Source organism: Rhamphochromis longiceps, linkage group LG5 (assembly GCF_057381845.1).
Source record: "Rhamphochromis longiceps isolate RC_006_pf linkage group LG5, R_longiceps_female_GT1.1, whole genome shotgun sequence".
Classification (NCBI taxonomy): domain Eukaryota; kingdom Metazoa; phylum Chordata; class Actinopteri; order Cichliformes; family Cichlidae; genus Rhamphochromis; species Rhamphochromis longiceps.
Window position 1 is genome coordinate 37,446,956 of NC_140561.1, and position 25,311 is coordinate 37,472,266.

Sequence of the window (25,311 nt, forward strand, 5' to 3'; positions counted from 1 at the left end):
CATGCAGGACAATGCTCCATCACACGCGTCCAAGTACTCCACAGCGTGGCTGGCAAGAAAGGGTATAAAAGAAGAAAAACTAATGACATGGCCTCCTTGTTCACCTGATCTGAACCCCATTGAGAACCTGTGGTCCATCATCAAATGTGAGATTTACAAGGAGGGAAAACAGTACACCTCTCTGAACAGTGTCTGGGAGGCTGTGATTGCTGCTGCACGCAATGTTGATGGTGAACAGATCAAAACACTGACAGAATCCATGGATGGCAGGCTTTTGAGTGTCCTTGCAAAGAAAGGTGGCTATATTGGTCGCTGATTTGTTTTTGTTTTGTTTTTGAATGTCAGAAATGTATATTTGTGAATGTGGAGATGTTATATTGGTTTCACTGGTAAAAATAAATCATTGAAATGGGTATATATTTGTTTTTTGTTAAGTTGCCTAATAATTATGCACAGTAATAGTCACCTGCACACACAGATATCCCCCTAAAATAGCTAAAACTAAAAACAAACTAAAAACTACTTCCAAAAACATTCAGCTTTGATATTAATGAGTTTTTTGGGTTCATTGAGAACATGGTTGTTGTTCAATAATAAAATTATTCCTCAAAAATACAACTTGCCTAATAATTCTGCACTCCCTGTAGTAGCTCTGTAACAATATGACATCAGGTTTTTGCTGGATTCAGCTCAACATGTCAGTTCTGGGTAAATATTGAGATCAGCACGTCACAGCATTAAAACAACAAAAATAAACAAACCGAACAGTTGCAGTTCGAGACTGAATGCACCAAAATGTAGTTAATTTGTTAACTATTAGTCATAAAGTTTAAAAGACGTGCTTCATTTCTACTAAACTTCACTTGCATTATTGCAGTTCATGAGAAGAGGCTTACAGTTATGATATAGTGACAAGATATAAAGATTTCTGTGAACATCAGATGTATGAATAGCTCTACAGGCCACAGAATAAACAATACAATTTGATTTTGTGGTGGGTCTGTTATGGTTTCCCATATTATTGTTCATTTTGTTGTGATAGTGGGCTCATACTAAGGGACAGATTTTCCCGAGGAGGCTTGAAACGCTGTTTCTAACTTTTTTTTGGGTGCTCCTGGATCTGTATGATGTTATAAAGAGAGGATTTTAATATGGAAGCCCCTCCCACCTGCTTTTCAGCTCTTCTGTTTGTAAAGGACAGCCAATCAGAAGACCTGGCTTAAAGAGCCCCAAGCTAAAAAGTTTGCTAAGGGGCCAGTATAAGATAAATCATGGTTATTTTAAACCATAATGAATCCACTTTAGGTTGAAAGTTTAAATTGACCAGCAGTATAATGAATGGCTGTGATGGTTTCCCAGGCAAAAACATGTGCTTACATGATACTCTAAACTTAATAGCATGGCATGTTGTTGCCATGCTGTCAAATATACAGATATAACTGCAGCTACTGTCCCCAATGAGCCACAGACGCAGTTTGAGGAACCTGATTTTTTCTTGTCCAGACAGATTAGGTTTTTCTGTTCCAAAATCAACAGAAGCAACAATTAATGCTAATGCACCTAACAGCTGTGACAAATTATACAAAAAAAGAGTGAAAAACATCGTGGAAATGACACTATCCTCTACTAAAAATCAGTGTTATAATGATATTTGAAGATAAAGCAAACCCACTGAAGGTCAGTAAAGGATAATACTGAATTATTTCCAGCCGCAGGATGTGTAGTGGTTTAATAATGACAGAGACTGAATTATTATCCAACTTTGATATGCAGATGTTGTTAATAATTCAGTAACACTGACCCAAATTCCCATAGGGAAAAATGTCCTTGTTACTGTCTTTGACTGGATGCAAATACGTGTAAGAAGTATAGATGACTCATGAATTCACACATTGTGGACATGTTTAATTAGGATTTAATTAGACTGAGTTTATTAGGCTTTAATTGCATCCTAATGAAGCAATAACAGCGACACATGTACACACAAAGAGACAAAACAGGCAAATTAACATACTGCACGTGTACACATTGGTATTGTTTCTGCTTGTTAACATGACGGGTTGAACTGCAGCCTGTATGCAGAGACTTACACACACACAAACACACTGCTGCCATCTGTTGACGTGCAGGACTCGTCAAAGCGACCGTGCTGTGACATGGATGAAGTTAAAAACTGCTGAATGAGGCAGTGTCATTTGTTCTGGGCTGAAAGACGTTAATTAGCTTCTTCAGTTAGTGCTGTGCAATGCACATTTGTTTTGTCATCCCCATCCAAGACTTTGAGTTATAGATTGTTAGTTTTCAGCATCTTTGTGTGTTACAGTAGGTCGGGACATGAAAACAGGGCGGCGTTACCCTGATGACTCAAGTTGTTTTGGTTATTTTTAAACTTTTGAGGATCACAGATGGTGCTATGAAATGTAATATATTGAACACTTTTTCTCATTGAGTCGTTAGCCCTGCATATTGTACATTCGGAGCATTTATTAACTCTGATTGGATTTGTTGAAATATTCATCCGCTCATTTCCCACAGTGGCGCAGATCTGCTGGCAGTCAACTCCGATGGGAACATGCCCTACGACCTGTGTGAAGATGATCCCACGCTGGACATCATTGAGACGGCCATGGCCAACAGAGGTAGAGAATAAATGCTTAAAGGGGAAGTTACTGACAGGAAGGTTAGACAGATGATAAAATCTTTTAGTAAGTTTAGAATCAGATTCAGTCTGTCTGCAGACTGTCAGACTGATAATTGAGAGAAGATTACATAGTTATGCGCAGGAGTAATGATGTTACACAAAGTACGTTTATGTTGGGATTATTCCAATTAAATGTAACTTTAACTTTACCAGCACATGTGAGTTTTTTTGTAAAACATTTCCTTTTTCTTTTTAGACTCCCAGTGAACAAGATATTTCCAGGAAAAACAACATTCACTTAGTTCAACCCGTTCATTTCCTTCCCTGGTTACATCTGTTCATTCCTAGTCGACAACTGTGTATTTTGCCAAAACACCAGGAGACTTACCAGAAGAGGCTAGCTTGCTAACTCAGCCTCAGCTTCTTAGACTTATTGAAAACACAGCCTACCGCTACCTTACTTTAAAGCTTATGTTAGAAAAGTTAAAAGTTGTATCCAGTCTAAAAATCATTGTCTGGACAGCAAAGTTCATGTATTGCTGTATAGATCTGCTGTTTTAGTCTGAATAAAACTGTGACAGGTTATGTGTGGACTTTAAAGCAGGCAGGCACAGTTTAATCAGCTTCCTTGTACTTTAACACTTGGACTGTGTTGTTACTTTTTGTTACTTTTTTAAGTGTGACTGCTATAAAAAGCAGTCGTTTAAGAGCCCAGGTCTAGCAAAAATTAGAGATGAGAAGGAAGGAAGATGCAAATCTTATTTTAACCTTTGCGGCTTGCAGCTTTTGGCAGTCTTAACGGTCATAAGAACAGATTGCTGAAGAAGATGGCATCGGAGTTGTGACCTGATATCACATGTAGTGTCAGGCACAGTTTTATGATTGACACTGTGAGGAGCTGAAAGTATTCACAGTTCTCTCTCTCTGTGCCAGCGGGGTGCAGATTAGGATACTGTATATTCATGCTGTGTCACTGTAAACAGCTGCAGACGCCACAGTTTGTCTCTGCGACATGAGTGAAAGAGAGTTCAAGGAGATCAGCGCTGACATAACTGCACATCAGTGATGAAGGAGGGGGAAACTCGTGCTGTTTGCATTTTTGTCTGTTTGTGCGGTGTGAAGAAAGACGCGTACAAAAGCTGTCGAAGCAACAGACAAATTTATTTACACTGGAGTAAAATCAAGCCTCTTAACACGAGCTGCTCTCAGTGTTTTGTTGTTGTTTTCTGGTAAATGGTTACATCCTCAAGCTGGCATGTGTTCTCACGGCTGGGAACAAAACAACAAAAACGAGCAGCAGGCGGTTTTCACTGTACTATTGTAGAACTGGCTGCTAAACTGTGGCTCATTTCAAATATCATTTTGCAAAATGCAATTAAAAAGATTGCAAAAAAATTTAATTAATTGCTTTCTGATTACAACATAGTTTAATGGTGTTGCCTTTGGGCCATAGACTAAAACAAAGACGTCACACAGACCTCCAGTTGTATTAGTAGTTATTAACCAGGAAACTGGGTACAGTTGGGTTTTTGGCTAACCCTAGTTATGGCTTTCTAGCTTGGTTAGTGTTACTAAGTCCTAACCACTTATGTCTGGTTAGCAAAGCTGGTGTGCCAGTATTATACACTTTCAAGGCCAGTCAGCATCCCCTGGCAACCCCTGGTTTGCTGGGAAAAATGTGGCAAGTGGTTGTGTCAGTTTGGTGGATACATGTTGTCATACCAAAAAGCTCCTGTTGCTTATTACAAGGTTTGCATAGAAGAGTTTCACTTGTCTGCAAACAAGTGTGATGCAAACCAAAACAGAGACTTTTTGCCTCCAAAGTAAAACTGGTGCTTTACCTTTGCATCCAAAACATATTTCAAAAAGTCCTACTTTTACTTTGAAGGTGAACAGTCCCCAGTTAGATTGCGTTGCGCTTTTCACAGTTTCACTGTCACTTGTCTTCCATGCAAACTACAGGCCACCATGGCAATATCTTAGTGACCAGAGCAATTAGTGCAGCCTACCTATTTGCAAGCAATTTCACGTAGCATCTGCTTGTCATGGGCAGTCTTAGTCAGACCCTAGGTATGTGTGGCTAGTCTTAACTAACTATGGTTGTGTTAAAACCAAACTCAGCCAATGAAAAGACTGAACTGTGATTTTTGGGGCCAGCATGACACGAGTGTTGACTGAACTGCAGTTTTTTTTCTGCTTCTGCATTGATTTTGTTTTTATGGAAGATGCTGTTTGCTTTGGACAGAACAAACTTTCTGTTTTTCCTGTACAGAAGCAGTCTAGCAGGCTGTAGCTTCATACTTACTTTATTAAAATGAGTGAGTGTGCAGCACAGTTTCCTTCTAAGTATTAAAGTGTATTCTTTGCCTCCCAGATCGTACACACATATTAATCTTTCTAACATTTTGTTAACACTGTTAACGTCACCTCCACTTTAGCGATTCAACAAACATCTTTAAAAAAGACAAAAAACTCAGTAGTACATGAATCATATCTAATCCTTCTTTTCGAGTCTCATACAGACACATTCGACGTGTTTCAGGGCAGCGTGCTGCCTCACAAAAGTCATTGCTTATTCATATGCTCACACCTCTTTGTTTACCAGTACGAGGCTGTTGGTTGGTGCGCTTCACAAGTGGTATCAAAAACAAAAAAGTAAAGAAAAGGTGAAACTTTCCTAAGTTGGTTAAGGTGCCCTTCAGCACACTGCTAAATGCCAAATGCATGTGTGGAGCTGGTGTGAGTAAGCAGGAGACTGTAGATGCAGGGTACTGAAGGCGAGCATCAGGGGTGCTCAGTCATATTTCCCTGGTTAACGAAAGCTCGAGAAGCCTGGTTATTGCACTCGTAAACAAGTTTGCAGTTAATAATTTTGATCTTTTTAACAGTACAAACAGGACACATGAAGCCACATTGTGTGGATGCGAGGCATTATTGAAAATGCACAGAGACAGAGAGCGGGGGCTCTCAGAGGGAAAACAGACACTTGAAAATGAGGTTCTCAGCTTACAATAGGATCTCTCAAGCTGCAGAAAGCAGATAGCGGTACAGTAGGTGAGAAGAATGATTATTAAGCTGATTAAAAGGAGCGTGGTGCTGCTAATTGCTCCCGTAATGTTCTCAGCACTGTACTGCTGGATAAGACTTCTCTCCCCTGAGACACTGCAGGGATGGGAACACACAGTCAGCCTCTCTCCCCACACACACACACACACACGCACAGCACTTGATATGCAGCATCGACGGATTCGGTGCTTCCTTGATCCTTCCCCGGAGAGCCCAGTTCATCTGTGATGAGCTGCAGAGATAAGGAGCGGATCTGTGTATCTGGGTAAAATAGAGTGGGGCATGACACCTTTAATGCCTTTTTTTAATGCCCAGTCAAATCCACACATGCAATAAAGAAGGGAAGATGGTAACACTTTGTGCATATTTTGAATATCGTTGGCCTGTTCTGCATCGCTATTTGAAAGGAAAAAGTCTCACGATTCCAGTGCAGCAGCAGTCATAGTTCCTCAGGTTGTACTGTGTAGACAGCAAAATTATAGCTTCTTACCTTTTCTCTCTTCTACGGTGGCACATGATGAAATCACTCTGCTGCACAGTAGTTTCATTCTAAGAGCCAAAAATGAACATGCTTCCAGTAAAACAATACAATAAATCTTAATGGCTTAAGTTTGTGGAATATTGATGAACATGGATGTTGTGTTTTGATGCTGAAATCAGTTCACTTCCCCTGTAACAAACACAAAAATACCACATAATAGTAGAGCTAGACTATCGTTGGACAAGCCCCTGCTCTGTTTCTTCTGTTCAGGTGTTAAATTCAAATGATCCGGAAAAGTGTTCCAACACCTTCAGTTATTGAGTAATGAAATCTGATTGGCAGGTTAATGCATACTACTATTCAATGTGCTGAAGCCTGGCACTGCTTCCGGTGAGGGCCTGGAGGTACCTGCTCAGTAATAAGAAGATAATGACATCCCATAGCCTGCTTACACCTTCCAGACGTCCCTTTTCCCTTCTCATCCCTGTGATGCGTTCATGGTGCATACGTAAAGGTGCAGTTGCAGTACTTAAGAGACAAAAGTTCCAGACCACTTCAAATACAACTTTTCATACAGCTCAAAACGTAACACCAAACATATAGACTGTTCACAAAATATATCTGAGCTAAATGTAAAGTTGCTCCTTCCCAAGGAGAGAAAAAAACCCCACTTTAATTGCAGCACTAAAAGAGAGAAAGGAGAGGAAGACTGTTATGTTTAAAAGAAGCATTGCTGAATAAGGCTACGTTCACACTGCAGGTCTTAATGCTCAAATCCGATTTTTTTGTCTGCTCGTTCACACTACAAATAAAATGCGACAGCAAACGCACTCTAGTGTGAACGCTCAAAGCGGCCGCATGCGCAAAAGAAGACGTCACACACAACGCGCTCTGTTTAGACCCAGAGCAAACAATATTGTTTGACTGATGGCCCTTAATATAAAGACTTCGGACTTCACGTTTCCCAATTTTTGCTTTAAGTTATTTTGTTATTTACATAATAATGTGAATAACCTAATAATGATCCTTATTGCTGTTTTAGAGAGGAGCGGTGCTTCAAAGGATAGTTGCAGATTTCTGTCAGAATCTGCAGATTATGCAGTACAAAGAAAATGTTCACGTTTCTCCAACGTTGTCTTCCCAACAGTTTCACTGACATCTATACTGGATGGCCAGGAAGCGTTCACGATGTCTTCTCCGGCGCTGATAATTGGCGTCTGTCTTGTGTCAGTGACGTAAAAGACGGATTTAATGCGACATGACCGTCGCATTAAAACAGCAGTCGCTTTCTAAAACATCGGATATGTATCAGATTCAGTACCACATAGGAAAGTGACCCAGATTGGATTTGAAAATATCGGATTTGTAACGTTTACACTGTCATACCATGATCGGATATGGGTCGTATAGGGTCAAAAAAAAATCGGATTTGATGCGCTTTCGCCTGCAGTGTGAACGTAGCCTTAGTGAATACGTCCTCATTTCTTTTAGTTTTTAAATCAGATATAGTCTAAGTATACTTAGACTATATCTGATTATACCTAGTATACTAATTATACATATAAGTATTAGTGTAATACTGTAAATATACTAATTTTGTGTTATTAAAAGGTGTGTGGAAATACCAAGCCGTTAGTGCAGGTCAGCTGGTTAGTTTGCATGTCTTTTATCCCGTCTTTCTTCTCTCACCCCAACCAGTCACAGCAGATGGCCCCGCCCCTCCCTGAGCCTGGTTCTGCTGGAGGTTTCTTCCTGTTAAAAGGGAGTTTTTCCTTCCCACTGTCGCCAAAGTGCTTGCTCATAGGGGTTCATATGACTGTTGGGTTTTTCTCTGTATGTATTATTGTAGGGTCTACCTTACAATATAGAGCACCTTGAGGCGACTGATGTTGTGATTTGGCGCTGTATAAATAAAACTGAATTGAATTGAATTATGCAGTATTGGGATAAAAATTTATAGTGATGGACTGTTGGAGTGGGTACTAGGGTACTGTTACTGGGTGACGTCAAACCTAGCAGGAATTTATATTTATGATAATGATGCTGATTAGACTTACTCACTGAATTATTCATTTTATACTAGTTTTATAGTTTCTAGGGGTTGGAAATCAGCCATGTAGCATGCATAACATCTGCTTATATCATGTGGAATTCATTTGGCCAAATCCACAAAGAGCAGTGAATAAGAAAAAAGACTGGAGCTAAAAAAAAATCATTATGTGGCTTATTTCTAAAAACCTATTTCCAAGTAATTAATTCTTCACAAGATTAAGAATAAGTACATTTTCATAATGTAAGTAAAAACAGATACAAGTGGCCTTAAGTGCAGTGTAGACAGCTTTAGCCAGCTGTGCAGCCATCACAGCAGTCACTGTCTTTATTACTGTACTATTGCAGGAAACTGCTATAGGATTGCCATACCAGATATCTGCCATGGTAGCATGGTTACCCTTTACTAGGAATTGCAGACATTTCAGTTTAAGACAGGCTCCTTTCTGCTTAACACTGCAGTTAGGAGCTGTTTAAACAAGTAGCCCCTAAGACAGAAAGGACATTCTGTTGCCTTATGTGCAAAAATATAACTGCTTGTGTATACTTGAATGACATCATGTCCTCATGTACTGTATGTTTATACAAGCCTGCTACATCCACACACACACACATACAAACATTGAACACCTGATCAATGGTTCTGGGTGAATATTTGACCAGATCTTTTGTCCAACCGCTATGAACTGTTTGGTTAGGTTTTTCACTGCGCCCGATGTTCTTGTCTGTTCTCATTTATATTGTTTACTTAGTTAAATACAACTTTATAACTCAACAGGGTATTTGAAGCACCTGAAACTAATGTAGTCACATTTACTGCCAGTTATGTACGTTTCCTGAAAAGGCTAAAAACAGGGGGAACAATCCTTTGTTTGAGGGTGAGGAATATTTTCTAGATTTGACATCCTCTAATCCTTCTGGGAGTTTTTTTTTCAGGCTGTGGCGCATCACTGCAGCAAAATCAAAATATGAAAGAGGTAGAATTTGTGACACGAGTATCTGAGAGAAACAACAGAAAACACAGAAGAAAACATTTGCTGGAGGCATGGATTAAATCGACTAAAGGGGCTGTCATTTCCTTGATCCGTGAGCCTTTAAAACCCCTCCAGGTGACTCTGATTGCAAATTCAATTCACCCTTTTAACTCCCTTCATCACGACTGTTAACCTTCACATGCGTGGACACCTGCTAAAACAAAAGAGCGACATTGCAGTAGGAGTTGTGGATGACTGACTGCCATTGCCTTCAGCTTTATGTGACAAATTTATTACTGAGAAAGGTCACGGGGCTGAAATCCTAACAAAGGAAAATGTGCAGTCAAATGTGACCTGACTGCTTCTACAATTTATTTCAAGTTAGAATGATCAGATCCAGGGGAGTGTCCTCTGTAAACAGCATTTTAAGGATGAATGAGAATTCAATTTCCCATTTTTTTTTTTTTTTTTTTTTTTTTGTTAAATTAGGGCAGGGTGTTTACTTTGGTTGTGTAGATATTTTGACCCTGTGCTCCAGATCTCTTCTGAGGTTAATTCACATATTTTGATAGTTACACTGCAAGAATACAAGAGACAGTCTTGACTGACACCTCTTTCAATTAACGCTGAATGTTACTGAGCCGAAGGAGGATAACTTCTTTGCTGAAGTGTGGCAGTCACAGTATTTAGCCCTGCCTGGCAGCAGGAAGATGGATTAAACGAGGAATTTAGAGGGGAAGTGACATCCAGAAACACCTGGGCCAAACCGTCTTTGCAAACAAACCTCTTTGCCAGGACATGGAAGGACAGCCAGCATGAGAATAAACTACTCTGCTACCTGCAGAAAATGGTCACTTTATACTTTCAGATGCTCAAGTCCAAATGTTTGCAGCTCTGCACTGATTTTCAGTAAATAAATGCATTTTAAAAAATTTTATGTGAAGATTAAATTCACCTTCAACACTAGCATTAGTTTTTTTTTTTATTACAAATACCATTTATTTAAAATATTATCAAACTAAGATAACAAAAAGCAGTTATTTCTGCTTTGCTTCCAACCTACTGTGGAAACTGTTGCTGGCAGAAAACATCCTCCTTAGATAAAAAGAAGACGTTACAGTTTAAAGAAGGCTTTACTAACTTTTTACATTTATTTTCAGGTACGTGTCTCAGAGGTATCATACCCAAGTGGGTTTCGCCTCACATCAAAAACTGTCCATTTCAGGCTGCAGTTATATATTAAAAGTGTCAGGACCAAACTCCCCTGCGATTAACTCTGGCTGCTCTGCCTGCATGTTTGACTGACAGGCATCACCCAGGAGATGATCAACGAGACGCGAGCGTCGACGGAGAGGAAGATGATAGGAGACATTCAGGAACTGCTGAGTCAAGGAGAAAAGGTCAACCAGCAGGACTCTCAGGGAGCTACTCTGGTAAGTTTATCTGCTTTGATTTTCTTCTAAAAATCTCAACTAAACTCAGTTTAAAACGGCATCACTGAAGTTCTTGCTGCTTTAATATTGTAAACATTTAATTCCTTTTATGTGGAACAGAATGCGCTCGCTTAAAATGATAAAATTGGTTGCATGTACTGCATAAATACACTTAGATTAATGTAAAATGTGATGTAAAGTGGCAGATTTATGTGCTCAGGTTACTCAGTGATGGTGCACTAATTTGGCAAAGCTAAGCTCTGTGTGTGGTGTTAATAGGCAGCTAATGCAGCTGCCTTTCTGTAGCTGCTCCACAATACATTGTCTGAGATATAATTGACTGTGGCTTTAAATTAGCTACAAGTGTTTTGTTACTGCGGGTAGCTTTTGTTAGAGTAGTCTGCCATAGATGAGGGTAGAAATTGTCTTGAGAGGTTAAAATCTTCACTGTGATATCATCTGGACGACAGCCACTGCTTTTGCTCTTCAGACAAAATGTTTTTATATTATTAAAAAAGGGAAAGCAGATATTAAGATTGCTACATTCAAAGATTAGGAAAGTTTAGCAGGGTGGACATATGCATGCATTGCAGCCATGTAGTTAGTGTGTTGCCATATCACTGCTTTAATTGTCTGTACGCTCTGGAGGCTTCTTCCATTGGTGAATCACCCGGAGGTTTCTAATATTGGGGTTTAAGCCTTTTCTTGCTATTTTTGTTGGGTTATCTAAGCAAACAAATCTTGGTGCAATAAAGAGGAAATGATTTTAATATTATTTCCTGGGCTGAAGCCATTTTTTCCATGTAAGCTTGTTAAAGTGGTCCTATTGTGCTCATTTGTGGCTCCATATTTCTACCCTTGGATTCTGCAAGAGTAGTTTTGGATGATACACATTTATAAAATTCATCTGATTCATCTTACACTGGGACTTGGTGCAGCGCCTCAGTTTATCCACTGTCTGAGGAAAGAAAAACGATGTTGTAGCACACTTTAAAGCAACTTTCTTCTGTTCAGATGTTTGCTTCCCTCTCATCTTCCCCTCCTTTCTTCTGTTTCTCATATAAACAGAAGATCTGCATAGCAAATGAGCAGATGAATAGACTGCAAAGCAAGTTCAACATGCCAAGCTGGCTTGACAAAACCCAAACCCTCAGTCGGGATCAACTTTCTCTGTTAACCCAAGCTGCTTCCTTCTTCAGAATCCGTGCAGGCTCACGGAAAAGTTGGTGTTTACACATCATTTCACTCTTCAGAGCTAAATGGCTCAAGTGAGCATTATCTACTCTAATCAGAAATATTATCAGATGAACAGAAGATGGAGAGCTATAAAGAACATAAAAAATATATCAGTAAAATGCAACCGTGTTGCTGCAAAGAAGACGAGAGAAAATTATATACATAATGTATTTTAATGCTCGGCCCGGTGTTGATACTGCTGTTTGTTTCTAAAATGAACTGTACATTAGAGCTGGGAAACCTTTTACACGTTTAAATACTGAAAATTATTCATTGTGTTCAGGTCTGAGATTCTCCCTTAGCATAATAATCAAATCAAATCAAATCACTTTTTATTGTCACATCACATGTGCAGGCACACTGGCACAGCACATGCGAGTGAAATTCTTGTGTGCGAGCCCCACAAGCAACAGAGATGTGCAAACACAACAACACAAACGAGCAAAATACAAGAATGGCCAACCTGAAACTAATAAATATATGTACAATATATAATAGTGTATGCATTTCTGGATGTGTATACTAAATATTTTCCTACGTGTGTGTGTGTGTGTGTGTGTGTGTGTGTGTGTGTGTGTGTGTGTGTGTGTGTGTGTGTGTGTGTATACACATTTTTACAAATTAAATAGTAAAAAAATAAAATAAAATAATAATAATAATAATAATAATAATAATAATAATAATAATAATAATAATAAAATATATAAATAAAGGATAATAAAGGAGACATGGAAATCATTTTAGTTTAGTCAGCAATGAAATTATTTTTATTGACTGAATGAGTATTCAGTATGTAATTAATGGATTTTGTTTTTCATTTTTCTTGTAGCTGTAATTCCAGCAGCTATAAAAGAGGCTCAGCAGCAGATTAGCACCAAGAACATAAACACATTTTCTGCATCACAAACTGAAAGTAGCCAAATTTCAGCAGTGCTTCTTTCATGCGTTAGTAAGGTGTGGCTCAACAGTTTGTATGTATAAAATATTAGACAGAGAGAGCAGAGCCACCATCATGACACTGGAAAACTCTTGACTTTAAGCTCAACACAGCTTGCTGTCCCCCCATAGTTACCCTTAGGGCTTCTTGGCTCACACATAGACCTGTGTGGCGGAGATGACCATGTTGGGGATATGCGTTTTTATTAACATCACAGCCAGTAGAAAAAAGCTGTCTGAATTGGCTCATTTAAAGCAGTCTGCGTGAAGCCTGAGCTGCTGGCTCATAGGGATTATTTGGATATATACTGACCTCATTACTGGAAACTTTGATCTTCTTTAATATTACGTATGATAGGAAATGAAGAAAAAGCATTTGAAAAGGAAGCAGTTAGAAATAAAATAAGATAAGAGAGCTAAACATGAAATGAACCCTCCTACCCACCAGGTTCCAGATGTGCTGCAGAGAGACAAACCTCTCGCGTTAATATCAGGCGTCACAGGTCTGAACAAAGAGGGGGGGAAAAGCAAATGGTGTGTAAATATTCAGTGGACCGTCTTTATTACAGATTCACCTTTTAAAGATCATGTGCTCTGCAACACTGTCTCGCGAGGCCGTAAAACCTCCAAAGCTAATCAGGCATTTAGAGCCTCATTATAATTTTTTAAAGACAAATCAGCTGTATGATTTTAAATGGTCTGAGTGCTCCAGTTATGAATGCTCAGGATACCTGCAGTCATTATTTAAACAAATGTTAGATTACAGTAAACCTGTAGTGATGATAAAATTGCATTTAAGAGGAGCGGGAAGAGATGACAAGAAACATAAAAGCAGCATTTCATCAAAGAAAACATGGTCAGATTGGATATTTGGTTTTCAGTAGCGTGTGTGCTCCTGTTGGCCTTTTGTGTGCGTTTTATGCCAACCCCTAAAGTTTATAAGTTTGATGCATAAGTGTGATTAGAGCGATTTAAGTAGACAAGAGAATGAAAACTAATAAAGGCCCTCATGTCTTTATGCTTTGCTGCATAGTGCAAAGGTACGCGAGGATTGTGTGTACCTAATAAGTCCCTAAATTTGTTTTGTTTAGCACTTTAGTACAGTGATGCAATAAAAGTCAAGCAAGGTACAAAAAAAATCATTAGCACATAATTTACTGAGTAGAGCATATAATGTCAGATGCCTTAATGAAGTCTTTATTATGTATTAGGGATTTAGCTACACGGGGGAAACACAGTGACGGATCACTGGATGGAAGTAGCTAGGGGATAGTAGTATCCCAAAATAACCCCGTTAAGCTTTAAAGTCTTACTACAGATTGTGTGATTGAGCTGCTTGTCCCTTTGCTTTCTACATCCTGTTAATCTTCATTCGAGCACGATGAAGCAAACTAGAGCATGCCTTATTAAAATCCCTGGCACAGATGAGAGGAAGAGACCCTGAACTGACAGGAAGTTATGTAAGGTTAATCTTTTGTTTTCCAGTGAAATGCATTTTTATGATCCTGTTTTGATGTGCAGGCACAATGATTTGTATGCTTTGTGACTTCAGACAGAAGTCACAAAGCAAGAGAAATATTTTTCATTTTTGTTGGAAGTTTATTAAAAAAAAGTGTAAACAAAGTAAGGAAAAGTAACAAGTGTCACATGTTGTTCTCTGTGCCATAAACCTGACGAAGGACACATAAACACAAAGTTTATATATAAAAATACACTCACTGGACACACCTCCTTATATCTTTAGAAGTGCCTTAATTCTTCCTTGTGTAGATTTAGCTGGAAATGTTTCTCTGTGGTTTGGTTGTGGATGGATTGATGTCTGGTGACTGTGCAGGCCATTTGAAGACAGTGAGCTCATTGTTATGCTTAAGAAACCAGTTTGAGATGGTTTGAGCTTTGTATCCTGCTGGGGGAAGCCATCAGAAGATGGGTATGCTGTGGTCATAAAGAGATGGATATGGTCAGCAGCAATACTTGGGCAGGCTGCTGCATATAAATGATGCTTAATTGGTAGTAATGGGTGGCCTAGAGTGTTCCAAAAAATATATCCCCCATATCATTACATCACCACCACCAGCCTGAACTATATACTATAATGCTGTTCTACTATATAATAGAAGCCAGGATGGATCCGTGCGTTCATGTTGCTTAAATTCTGGCCCTAACATCGCAATGTTACAGCAGAAATTGAGACTCATCAGACCAGTGGATGTTTTTCCCAATTTGCTTTTGTCCAGTTTTGGACCAGAGTGTTCAGAGGTGATCTTCTGCATACCTTGGTTGTAATGAGTGCTTAATTGAGTTATTCTTGCCTTCATCACCTCGAAGGAGTCTAGCCATTCTCCTCTGACCTCTCACATCGATGAGTCATTTTCACCCAGAGAACTCACTTTTCACTTTTACAGATCATTCTCTGTAAACCCCAGTGACAGTTGTGAGGGAAAATCCCAGTAGATGAGCAGTTTCTTAAGTGCACCACGTTGGCGCCTGCCTCCTAACTTATGGGTCTATTATTGCAGTCCTCTCTTTTCAATTACTGTCATCTCAGGTTTTGTTTATTTTTAAGAAAACTATAGTTTTAGCCTTGTGAAGGAGAATGAGTGAGGCGAGTGAAGTTTCACATGTACACAAAGCATTTCAGACTGGAAATAACAAGTGAAACGCATTGTTAAGTTAAGATATGGCGATGGAGGTTATTTCAGTCCTTTAATCACACATTTAGCTGCATGTCGTTAGATTGTGGGTGAAAACGGAAGACAAGAGAGTACTTGTCCCGGCATGCGTTTGACCAGTGGAAGGGTAAATCAGGACATGCTGCTGGTGGCACTGTGGGAGGAACTGGAGTGCTCACAGTATGCTGACATTATGAAACTTTTGGCACGGTGACACAGGCAGTGTTGCCCAGTGTCGGTCCACCGGTTTGTTTCGGAACGAAAATCTCAGCAAAGACTCTGATGGTCCCCCGGCTTAACCTGTACTGTCAGCATGAGGTTGACATTTCTGGTTTTGAGTGAAACGTCTCAGTAAGCCGGACAGACTGTTATTAGATCAAGTTTAGATGTTTTCAGCGGCTTTTTGTCCAGTCCCGCCAAAAGGTCAGATTTGTCATTTGGCTAATGCTAATGATCTTTTCATTTGCCTCAGGTTTGTCCTATTATTACTTGTCGTCCTCAGCCTCATCTGACACTGACTTAGATGAGGAAGTTTGTCCTTAATGAGGAGGCTGTCTTTTAGTTTTGATCAATGTAACCACTCTTTGATGGGATGCACCGGTACATTGGTTTACAATTACAGTGATGTTTTCTGTTAAACTCATGTGTTCCTTAGTTGTATTTTTATGGCATGTTAGACAACTTTAGCTTGTTTCCTTTAGCTAATTCTGCATGTCTCACGGCCTTTAGATGCCTATAAAGGAACGCTGGGATTCGATATTCGGTCTTCTGGAATGCTGATGGCATTTTCCAAAAGATAGACTGGTGAATAGATGGTGCTTTCTGTTATCCCAAACATAACCTACTTCTGCGGTCTCACCAAAAGAGGCAAACAGCATTAAGTACAGTTCCTGTAAGTGACACGTGAAGCTGCAAACCAGACTTTCATGAATGTCACACCACTTGCCAACTTCCCTGTTGCAATAAACATATTTTATACCAGTTTGTTATTGTTCAACCTCACAGCCACAGTTTGTGTGGGGCTTTAGAAATTGGCAGAATGAAAGGCCAAGTGCTGCCATCATATTATATTTTTCTTTTTCAGGCATTCAGTAATTTGAAGGCCAGGAAAGGAAAATATTCAAAGGAGGTTCCAATAAAAACTGAAATTAACAATTTTCAGTTTGGTGATTTAAAAAAGCAAAATGAAAAAATGAAAAAAAGATTTTTGCTTTTGTTTCCTCCTAAAACAACATTTTGAGGTTGTTGAAAGCATATTCTACTCTGAGAACCTTTGAGACACTCAAATATTCTGCTGCTTCTCTTTTAAATGTATAAAGTGGAGCTGAATTAGGTCATTATTTAGTTGCTATTTCTTATAAGCAAAATGCTGAAAAAGACTTGGTGTAAAAACTTGATGATTCTGTCAGAGTAATTATACTTTGCATTTTTTCATTATTTCTCTTTTCTCATCTGATCTCTGGCTCTTTGTTAGATTGGTTTTCTACTTATGTATCTAATAGGACCGTCTCTGTTAGGATGAACTCTAACATCGCTTCCTTAACCTGTGGAGTTCCACAAGGTTCAGTTCTGGGTCCCTTATTATTTTTCTATCTATGTTGTTTCTTCATCTGCCATCATTCATCCTTTTCTGACATTTCTATGCCATTGACATTAAGCTGCATATGTATTTTAAACCTCACCAGCTGAACAGGCTGTCAACCCTGGACCACTGTTTAACCCAGATTAATGGCCGTCTAGCCATTACCTTCTTCTAAACATCAACTGAGAACACAATTATAGCTCCTCCTGAACCTTTTGCTTCTTTAGGTTCAGAGTTTGGGATGTCTGATTATAGTCTGGGCTTTGATTCACCTGTAAAATGTATTTCTTGTTCCTGTTACCTTTTATTTAAAGAAGATTTCTAAATTACGATATATGGTCTCCTTTGCTGAACTGGAGGAAATTGTTGATGCTTGTGTGTTATCGTGCTTAGGTTGCTGTAAAGCCCTTTTATAGATAAATCATCTGTTTTATGCCTCTAAGCAATAAAAAAGTTGTGTTTTTTTGGGGGGTTTTTTTGTGTCCCGTTTGGATCTTTAGCCGTCAGAATTGTTGTCTTAAGGCCAAGAAAGATGCCAAGCGGATTTATTTTACCAAGTGGATCATCATGGCCTTGCCATATTGGTCCATTTGATTAAAAGTTATTTTTAACAAAATGTTGCTATTAAAATATTCTAGTTGGCGAGCTCACATTAATTTTTACACGGGTCCCAGTAAATAGCCAGGCTTCAAATTATTTATCCCAGCTTCACACTAATCACACTGAGGCTCACAATCTTCGATGACAGGCTCTGAATTTGTTAGTTGTTCCTTGGAAGATGAAAAGACTTCTGGGACAGAGCCCTTCAGTCTGTTGAGACTTTTATTGATTAGAACTTTTGAAACTACCTGTTTACTTTATTATTAAACATTGTTTTTATTATTGGGGAGCACGGTGGTGCAGGGGTTAGCACTGTTGGCTCAGTGGAGTTTGACTCCACCAACTGGTTAGAGCCTTTCTGTGTGGTGTGTGCATGTTGTTCCCGTGTTTGCGTGGGTTACTTTAATCATGTTTGTTTTCAGTTTAGTTTCAGGTTTAGGTTTCGTTGTCTGAAAATGGTAAATTAGTTTCAGTTCGTTTTTTTTCTTTACAGTATGTTGGATAGGTCTCTCGGGCAAGATTACAAATTCCCTCTGAGTGATGACATGTTCCAGGCTAGTTTTATGAGGCTAGGACAAGAATTAATATCTTAACATTAACAGATTAGGTTGTTTCATGGAGGCAGGCTCAGCCTAATTTGATCAGGACCTTGAATTGACCACAATAATCTACATCTAATTTAACATAATATTAGAAGATGCACAGCAATAAACTGACATCTTTAAACTTAGAAGCAAAAAAATACTTTATTTGTAGATTTTTGCAGGTGTAATGTCTCACATAGTAAGCAATTGTAAGTTACCACTATATAACGTTCTTTGGCATGTTCATTGCCACTTTAGTATGAATTTCACATTATTTTTTTTGCATGCAAACAGTAAATCCTGAGCACTGGGGGAAAACAATCTATTTCCTTCTCTGTTGTTGCAGCTACACATCGCAGCAGCAAATGGCTACGCGCAGGCTGCAGAGCTGCTGCTGGAGGGGGGGGCTCGTGTGGACCTCAGAGATTCAGATGGATGGCAGCCTCTTCATGCTGCAGCGTGCTGGGGTCAGGTAAGGAAAACACAACAGGAAAGAGATAAGAGCCTCAGGCGCACACAAAGGTTTCTGGAACCATTAATACAAATTGCTTCCACTGTTGTTGTTGTTGCTGCTTTAGATGCATGTGGCAGAGCTGCTGGTGTCTCACGGAGCCAGTCTCAATGCCAAGACCTTCCTGGAGGAGACTCCAATTGGTATGTTTACAGTATACTGTAGCACTCACTTGTCCGGTGCACCTGGTAATGAGTTCAGGGGAAAAAAAAGTATCGTCTCAGCAGGGTCTCATTTCCAAGTGTTCACTTTTATGTTAAGCATTACTAACAGTGTCCCTTTTACCCATGTTGCTTTAAGATCTGTGTGAGGACGAGGAGTTCAGAGCCATCCTGCTGGACCTGAAACACAAACACGACATTATCATGAAGTCACAGCTCAAGCACAAGACCTCGCTGTGCAGGCGAACGTCCAGTGCAGGCAGTCGTGGGTATGTGCTGACATCTGTTGGTGGTAGCATGGCTACTACAGGCTTTGTTATTTGGATAAATTAGAAAACAGACAAAACATCTGTTCTGTATACTTACAGCTGTATTTACATTTAATAGGAGAATGGTGGATAGAAGCCTCCGCTGATATAATGACATAATGTCTGACATAATGAAGCTGTCAGTTTAGCGTGTGTATAAGTTCTTCTGCTCTTTAACTTTCATGTGTAAAAGTACCATATATGGTAAGCTGTTATTTTTCTAGCTGCTTTTTCTTACTGGGAATTCCACTTGTGTTCACAGAAAAGTGGTGCGGCGAGCCAGTTTGTCGGACAGACACAACCTGTGTCGTAAAGAGTACGAGACCGAGGCCATCGTGTGGAGGAAAGAAAAGGAAGACGAGGACGAGAAAGAAAAGGAGTCTGATCAGGAGAATAGCCAAGTAGTTAGTGTGAGACTATTTTTAAGGATTACATAAATAGCTCTATGCAGTTCTAACTTTGGTTTTTTGGGTGGGTGGGGGGTGGCTTGGTGGAATTTACCGCCCCCTCACACACACGCTGTCAGATGATAATGTGTGTGAGAGATATTTTTAAGCACAGGTAGAAAGATGATTCTTCCCACTCAGAAGCTGAAATGTCACATTTGGATGAATCAGACAGAGGACTTCCTCCAGCACCCAGGAGCAATTGCACAAAAGGAAACCCACAACAGAAAAAAACTGAAATACTGTCTTCCATTATCAGTAGACTCTGTTGCCGCCGCCGCTGCTTATTGTAACCTCAACTTTTTACACACATTATCTGCAGATTATCAGATGACATTCAGAGAAATGTTGCTCTGGCACAAAATAACTCTGAACAGTTGGGAGATTTTCTCTATAATGAAGCAAATAAATTGGCTTTACATCTGATTTCATTTGAACTTTGTAAGCCTCGGCAGCAGATCAAAGTTTGCTGATCTGCCCTGCACAGTCAGGCCTTTGTGTATTTAATGAGCTAAAAGAAAGTCTTACAGAGGATTAAAGTAATCCTTATTGATGTCTTGCAGGTCAAGCCTGTTGTCGCTGTGGAGCTGCCCGACAAGTCCAACCTACCCACCATCCTCAAAGAAGGCAACAGCAAGCAGAATGGCCTAATCTCCACGACAACATCCATGCCACCTCAGCCTCCCTCCAATGGCAGCACACCGACGTCCAGTAAGGGTGGGGTTGTCACCACCCAGCCGTCCCAGGAGGAAGCCTGGCCAAAAGAGCGCCCTCAGACTCTGTCAGAGCTGAAAAAGCAGCGAGCTGCTGCCAAGCTCTTGAACCACCCCTTGTTCAACGGTCACCTTGGTAACGGCTCCACAGACTCCTTCACTGATGCCAAAACCACCACTGAGGATCCTCGCATGCCGCTGGTCTCCTCCAATGGCAACGCCGTATATTATACCCCAGCCAGCGGCGACCCACCCCTGCTCAAATTCAAGCAGCCTATGGAGGAGGAGCAGCCGAAGGTGCGGACCTGCTGCTGCGTGTCATAGTTGGTGCGCGGTCATGTGACTGTTACCAGAACAGGAAGTGTTTGCACTGAGAGGAGGGAAGCAAGGAAGGCTGTGTAGAAGGGAGGAGAAGAAAGAAGGAAAGTCTTTGAACATCCTTCACCACTCCCGGTTCAAAAATGTCTCCAAGACAGGCGGCCCGATTAAAGTATGAAAACATTTCCTTTCACCTCCCAGTCTCGTAACTCCTTTAAAGTGCAGCTGAGAAGTGGAGGAAATTCCTTTCATACATGGAGTCTCTTTACACAACAAATGTAAAGACAAGAAGTGGTCCCGCTCTCCCTGTTAAAAATCAAAGAGGATGGGGAGTGTTTTTTGACAGAAATTTAGAATTAGGAGAGAAGATCGCAAGGTACTGAATCCTCTACTTTCACACATGGAAGAAACTTTGTCTGTTACCCCACAAACAGATTGGTATTATTTCATTAGAACAGCATTTCTTCCAGGATAAACTAATCTTGTTATCAAACCACATTCTTGTCATGTTCAAACAAGCAGGACAGTCATCCTGGAAGGGTGCTGATATCTTGTAATACACCGTGTTGTTGTAGTACAACACATGAGAAAATGCAAAACATGGCAAAAGGAGATCTGTGACATCTCTTTCCGTGTTGACATGCTGCCTGGAAAAGTAAGGGAAAGGAATGCCATAAAACAGTGTTAAAATACTCATGAAGTGTACTTCTACAGTGAGAGATAACCGGAAAGAGTAAAAGTACTGCACTAGTGTTTGAAACGGTCACTATATTCCGTCAACTATGCGTCACCTCACCGTCCTCTCACGTGGAACCTAAACTGACAGGTCGTGCTTTGTTTTATGCATTATTCACTTTGTGCTCACTCGTATAGATAATTTAAGCAAACATGGTTGAAAATTACTGTACATGTTTTATTTATGAAATGTAAATTGTAAAAAAAAAAAAAAAACAAAGAAAAAACATGGTTTCTAAAGTCGAGTGTATTTATTATTTGGATGGCGTGTGGAGAGTGTGTGTGAGTTAGTGGGGGGGAGGCGAATCTCCCCAGCTGAGCACCTTCTGACATGGAAGAACGGTTCAAATGAAATGAGGGTTACTGTCTGCGTTATGTACGTGTAATTAAAAAAAACAAACAAACCAGCCATCATACTGGATGGATTCATGAATATGTCACTACAAATAACAGTGTTATTTGTTTATGTTTCGTTTTTGTTTTTTTCCTGGTGGCCATTGTGTGGCTTTACTTCCCCTGAGTCACTGTATTTGTCTTCTAAACTGAAACTGTATGTTATGTAATGATTACTGTAAATGAAAAATGAGTTTTCAGAAGAATCTTTGGTATGTAGCGAGCCCAGGCTGTTATATCAGGTAATGTGTCATGCCCCCCCCCCCCCCCCCCCCCCCCCCCAAGGAAAAAAACCCCCAGTACTACATGTAGTGGTTTGTCTGCTGAATTAAATGAATATTTCATCATTTTAGAAACAGTTGATGAGAGGAGCTAGAGCCAGCAGTCAGCATATTAACACCCAGACTCTGATTTTTGCTATCAGACATTGTTGTAGTCTGAGAAATATTGAGCAGTTTGCACCACAGCAAGCAAAGGGTCTGAGAGCAAAGCAGGAATGCACTAACGGGAATGCAGTGGCAAAACAATGAGCTATTGTTTGAAGACTTTTAAATCTCTGCAGGATTGTCAGATTGTAAATGACAGACTTCCGTAATAGGAAATCTAGACTCTGATATGTTGTCTGGATCTTTACTAGCTACACTGTCTTCAAAAACTGGTCATTGCCACACCATTAGATGATAGCTGGTGCGCTCACAGTGACACTTGTCTTAGTTTAAAACAAGCACATGCAGAACCGCTAACCACAGTGTGTCGTGAGCAGGCTTACCTAAATGCAATAAAGCCATTAACACTGCAGGCGTCCTTTTCCTGCCTTGACATGGCAGGAAAAAAGTGAAAAACATTAGTGAGACTTTGTTTTCTTCTCAGAGCAAGATGTTTCTCTTTGTTTCGAGTCTTCATGGTAAGTTAAGCCAAGTAGTTTCTATTTGTGGAGACTAAGAAGGAGTTTAGTACCAACCTTGTCATCAAACCTGCAGAAGCCAGTCAGACTACACCCGGGAATTCGAAACTATTCCTTAAATGTAACAGCTCCTTTAAATGTGTTTGTGCCAAAGAGTCTTCCATGAGTTGAAAATAATTTAGTTTGGCGGGAAGCTTTCTGATGGCCGACTTCTTTGAAAATGTGATTACCTGTAATGCCACGCCATCACCCTTCTTCCTCACCACATCAACTGTACAGCGTTCGAGTATTTGTACGGACAGGTTTGTAAATATGTTTTTATCAGTACTCCCCCTGTTATGTTCCCATGTTTTTGCATTTACATGTCTGTGTTGTTACTGTTGATGAACATATAGGAAACTACAGTTAACCATATGGGTGAATAGTGTTAGCAGACTTTTGGTTGTACAAAAGGGGGGGGGGACTGTGCGATTAAGTAGACCCTCAAGTAGTCCCAGGAGTCCAAAATGTCTGCAGAGTCGAGCGCATACCCAGATATCGCTGAGTGTTAAGACACCAGTGTCTGTGGTGCATTTAAAGCTGAAAGACTGAACTTTTGTGCATGATTTTTCTGCAATGGTCAGTTTGTTTTTCACCTCAACTTGAGGAAGTAGAAATGAAGTCAAACAGTTTGCCATTTCCCTTATTTTAGGTACAGCGATGTCATCTTGTTATGAGGCAGCTTACTTCTGGTAGCTGCAAACAAGTTGATTTAAAAAAAAAAGTTCAACCCTGTTTCCTTATTAATTAAATTCAATCCAACTGAACAGGAATTTGTTCAAGAAAAGTACCGACTGCTCAGTATGACGCAGAAAGGGACAGTAGCCTGTTTCAAAAGTTACTTGTGATCACATACACAGATCCAGGCTTGTGTTTAAGGATCAAATTATGAAGACAAAACTACTGATTTTGTAATTACTGGAATATATTGATGGTTACATTAACATATTTTGAATAAAATGTATATTTTGAGAACTTTACATGGTGAATCTGAATCTGTTTAGCTCTTATACTGTTACAGTTTGAGTTCAGATTTCCTGCAGGCTGTGGACATGAGAAGAAACATTTTTCGTTTTCTGTTTTTAATCACTGTAATCACAACCATTGAAAATGGGTAAATAGGTTTTGGATAGATGTCAAAAAAGCTATAATAAATAGTTCATATAGAGATGTATAATGTACAGTTGAACTGGTCACTAAACACCAAAACCTCCATTATTTTCTTTAAAATCTGGTTCCTACAGTTGGCTCTGGATGTCTGCTGTATTTTGACATCTGCAGCGACTTTCTGTTCTGAGACCAGCAGAGACTGTGCCGTCCTTCATCTCACAGCTGTCAGGGTCTTGGCCTGAGTTCTGCTCCCTCCTTCAAAGATTTTCTTTCCTTTGTTTTTGCACTTCCTCTCATTCACTGGCTTTAGGTTCACCAGTTTATTTAGAACAGCAGTTGTTACCTAGCCTAGATTCTTCCTGTTATGAGTACTCCAACCGGCCACTTTATTATGTACACATTGCCATTATAGCACATATGTAATCAGCTACTCATACAGTAATGACTTTAGGCATGTAGACATGGTCAAGATGACCTTCTGAAGTTTAAACCAAGCATCAGAATGGGGAAGTACACAAGTCACTATGAAAGTGACTTGGTTTTTGTTGCCAGACAGGCTGATCTGACTAATTTCAGAAACTGCTGATCTACTAGGATGTTCCCACGCAACCATCTCTAGGCTTTTCAGTGAAGGATATGAAAAAGAAAAAATATCCAGTAAGCAAGAGGTTTCTGGGTGAAAATGCTGTGTTGATGTCAAAGGTCAGAGGGGAATGCAACAGTGATTTAAATTCAGATGGATCCATCCTGCCTTGTATCAGCAGCTCAGGCTGCTGATGGTGGTGTGATGCGTCTGGTCCCCCTAGTATCGAATGAGCATATTTAAAATGCCACAGTCTGAATATTATTGTTGACCGTGTCCATCCCTTTATGACCATAGCACATCCATCATCTGCTGATGACTGCATCCAGCAAGATGGAACGGCATGTCACAAAGCTCTCATCATCTCAAACTAGCTTCTTGAACACGATGCTGTCACCGGATCTCAATCCAGTAGAGCACTTTGAGATGTGATGGAACATGAGTCGCATCATTAATGTGCAGCCGACAAATCTGCAGCAGCTGTGTGAAGAGGGCCCAAGCAGGTACTAGCACAGTGTAACTAATAAAGTGGCTGGTGAGTGTGTAAACTATTACATTAACATATATACATGCTCCTAAACTAGGCAAATTATGTAGTGTTTGTACTAATAGTTTGTTTTTCACTCCATGAGCCGCTGAGAAGGCCAATCAGTGCAAACATTTAAGTCATCTTACAGTCCTTTAAGTGTGCTAAGCAAATGTTTGCAGAAATCATTCTTTGATTTGGGCACAGTCACTATGTCTAAGGCATATAAACAGAGGCGAGGACAATGGTGCTGGAAAACGCATGATTTGGACAACATTGGCCTCCTCTGTGTTGCCTGGCTTTGCTATTG

The 25,311-nt window shown here is 39.9% G+C and overlaps 1 protein-coding gene and 2 long non-coding RNA genes across 5 annotated transcripts in view; 2 read left to right on the forward strand and 1 right to left on the reverse strand.

The window, feature by feature from the left end:
• ppp1r16b (protein phosphatase 1, regulatory subunit 16B) overlaps nucleotides 1–22,104 on the forward strand; it is a 94,635-nt gene extending 72,531 nt beyond the window's left edge. Inside the window, exons 5-11 of one of the 2 annotated variants that reach the window (XM_085407508.1) lie at nucleotides 2,536–2,639; nucleotides 10,520–10,644; nucleotides 18,601–18,726; nucleotides 18,833–18,908; nucleotides 19,066–19,195; nucleotides 19,497–19,644; nucleotides 20,244–22,104. In XM_085407508.1, coding sequence (XP_085263634.1) covers nucleotides 2,536–2,639; nucleotides 10,520–10,644; nucleotides 18,601–18,726; nucleotides 18,833–18,908; nucleotides 19,066–19,195; nucleotides 19,497–19,644; nucleotides 20,244–20,717 — 1,183 coding nt within the window. In that variant the 3' untranslated portion in view covers nucleotides 20,718–22,104. The remainder of the gene's footprint in view (nucleotides 1–2,535; nucleotides 2,640–10,519; nucleotides 10,645–18,600; nucleotides 18,727–18,832; nucleotides 18,909–19,065; nucleotides 19,196–19,496; nucleotides 19,645–20,243) is intronic. The other variant, XM_085407510.1, reaches the window with a different exon arrangement.
• LOC146670534 (uncharacterized) overlaps nucleotides 1–25,311 on the forward strand; it is a 213,049-nt gene that overhangs the window by 43,939 nt on the left and 143,799 nt on the right. The gene's annotated exons all lie outside the window — the stretch shown is intronic.
• Nucleotides 18,720–20,404, reverse strand: LOC146670535 (uncharacterized). 2 transcript variants are annotated; one of them, XR_014911795.1, is made up of 3 exons: nucleotides 20,290–20,404; nucleotides 19,051–19,106; nucleotides 18,720–18,950 (listed from the first exon to the last, which is right to left on the reverse strand). It is a non-coding gene; the product is annotated as an uncharacterized LOC146670535 (long non-coding RNA). The 2 variants fall into 2 exon arrangements; XR_014911794.1 differs by having other exon boundaries at nucleotides 20,209–20,344.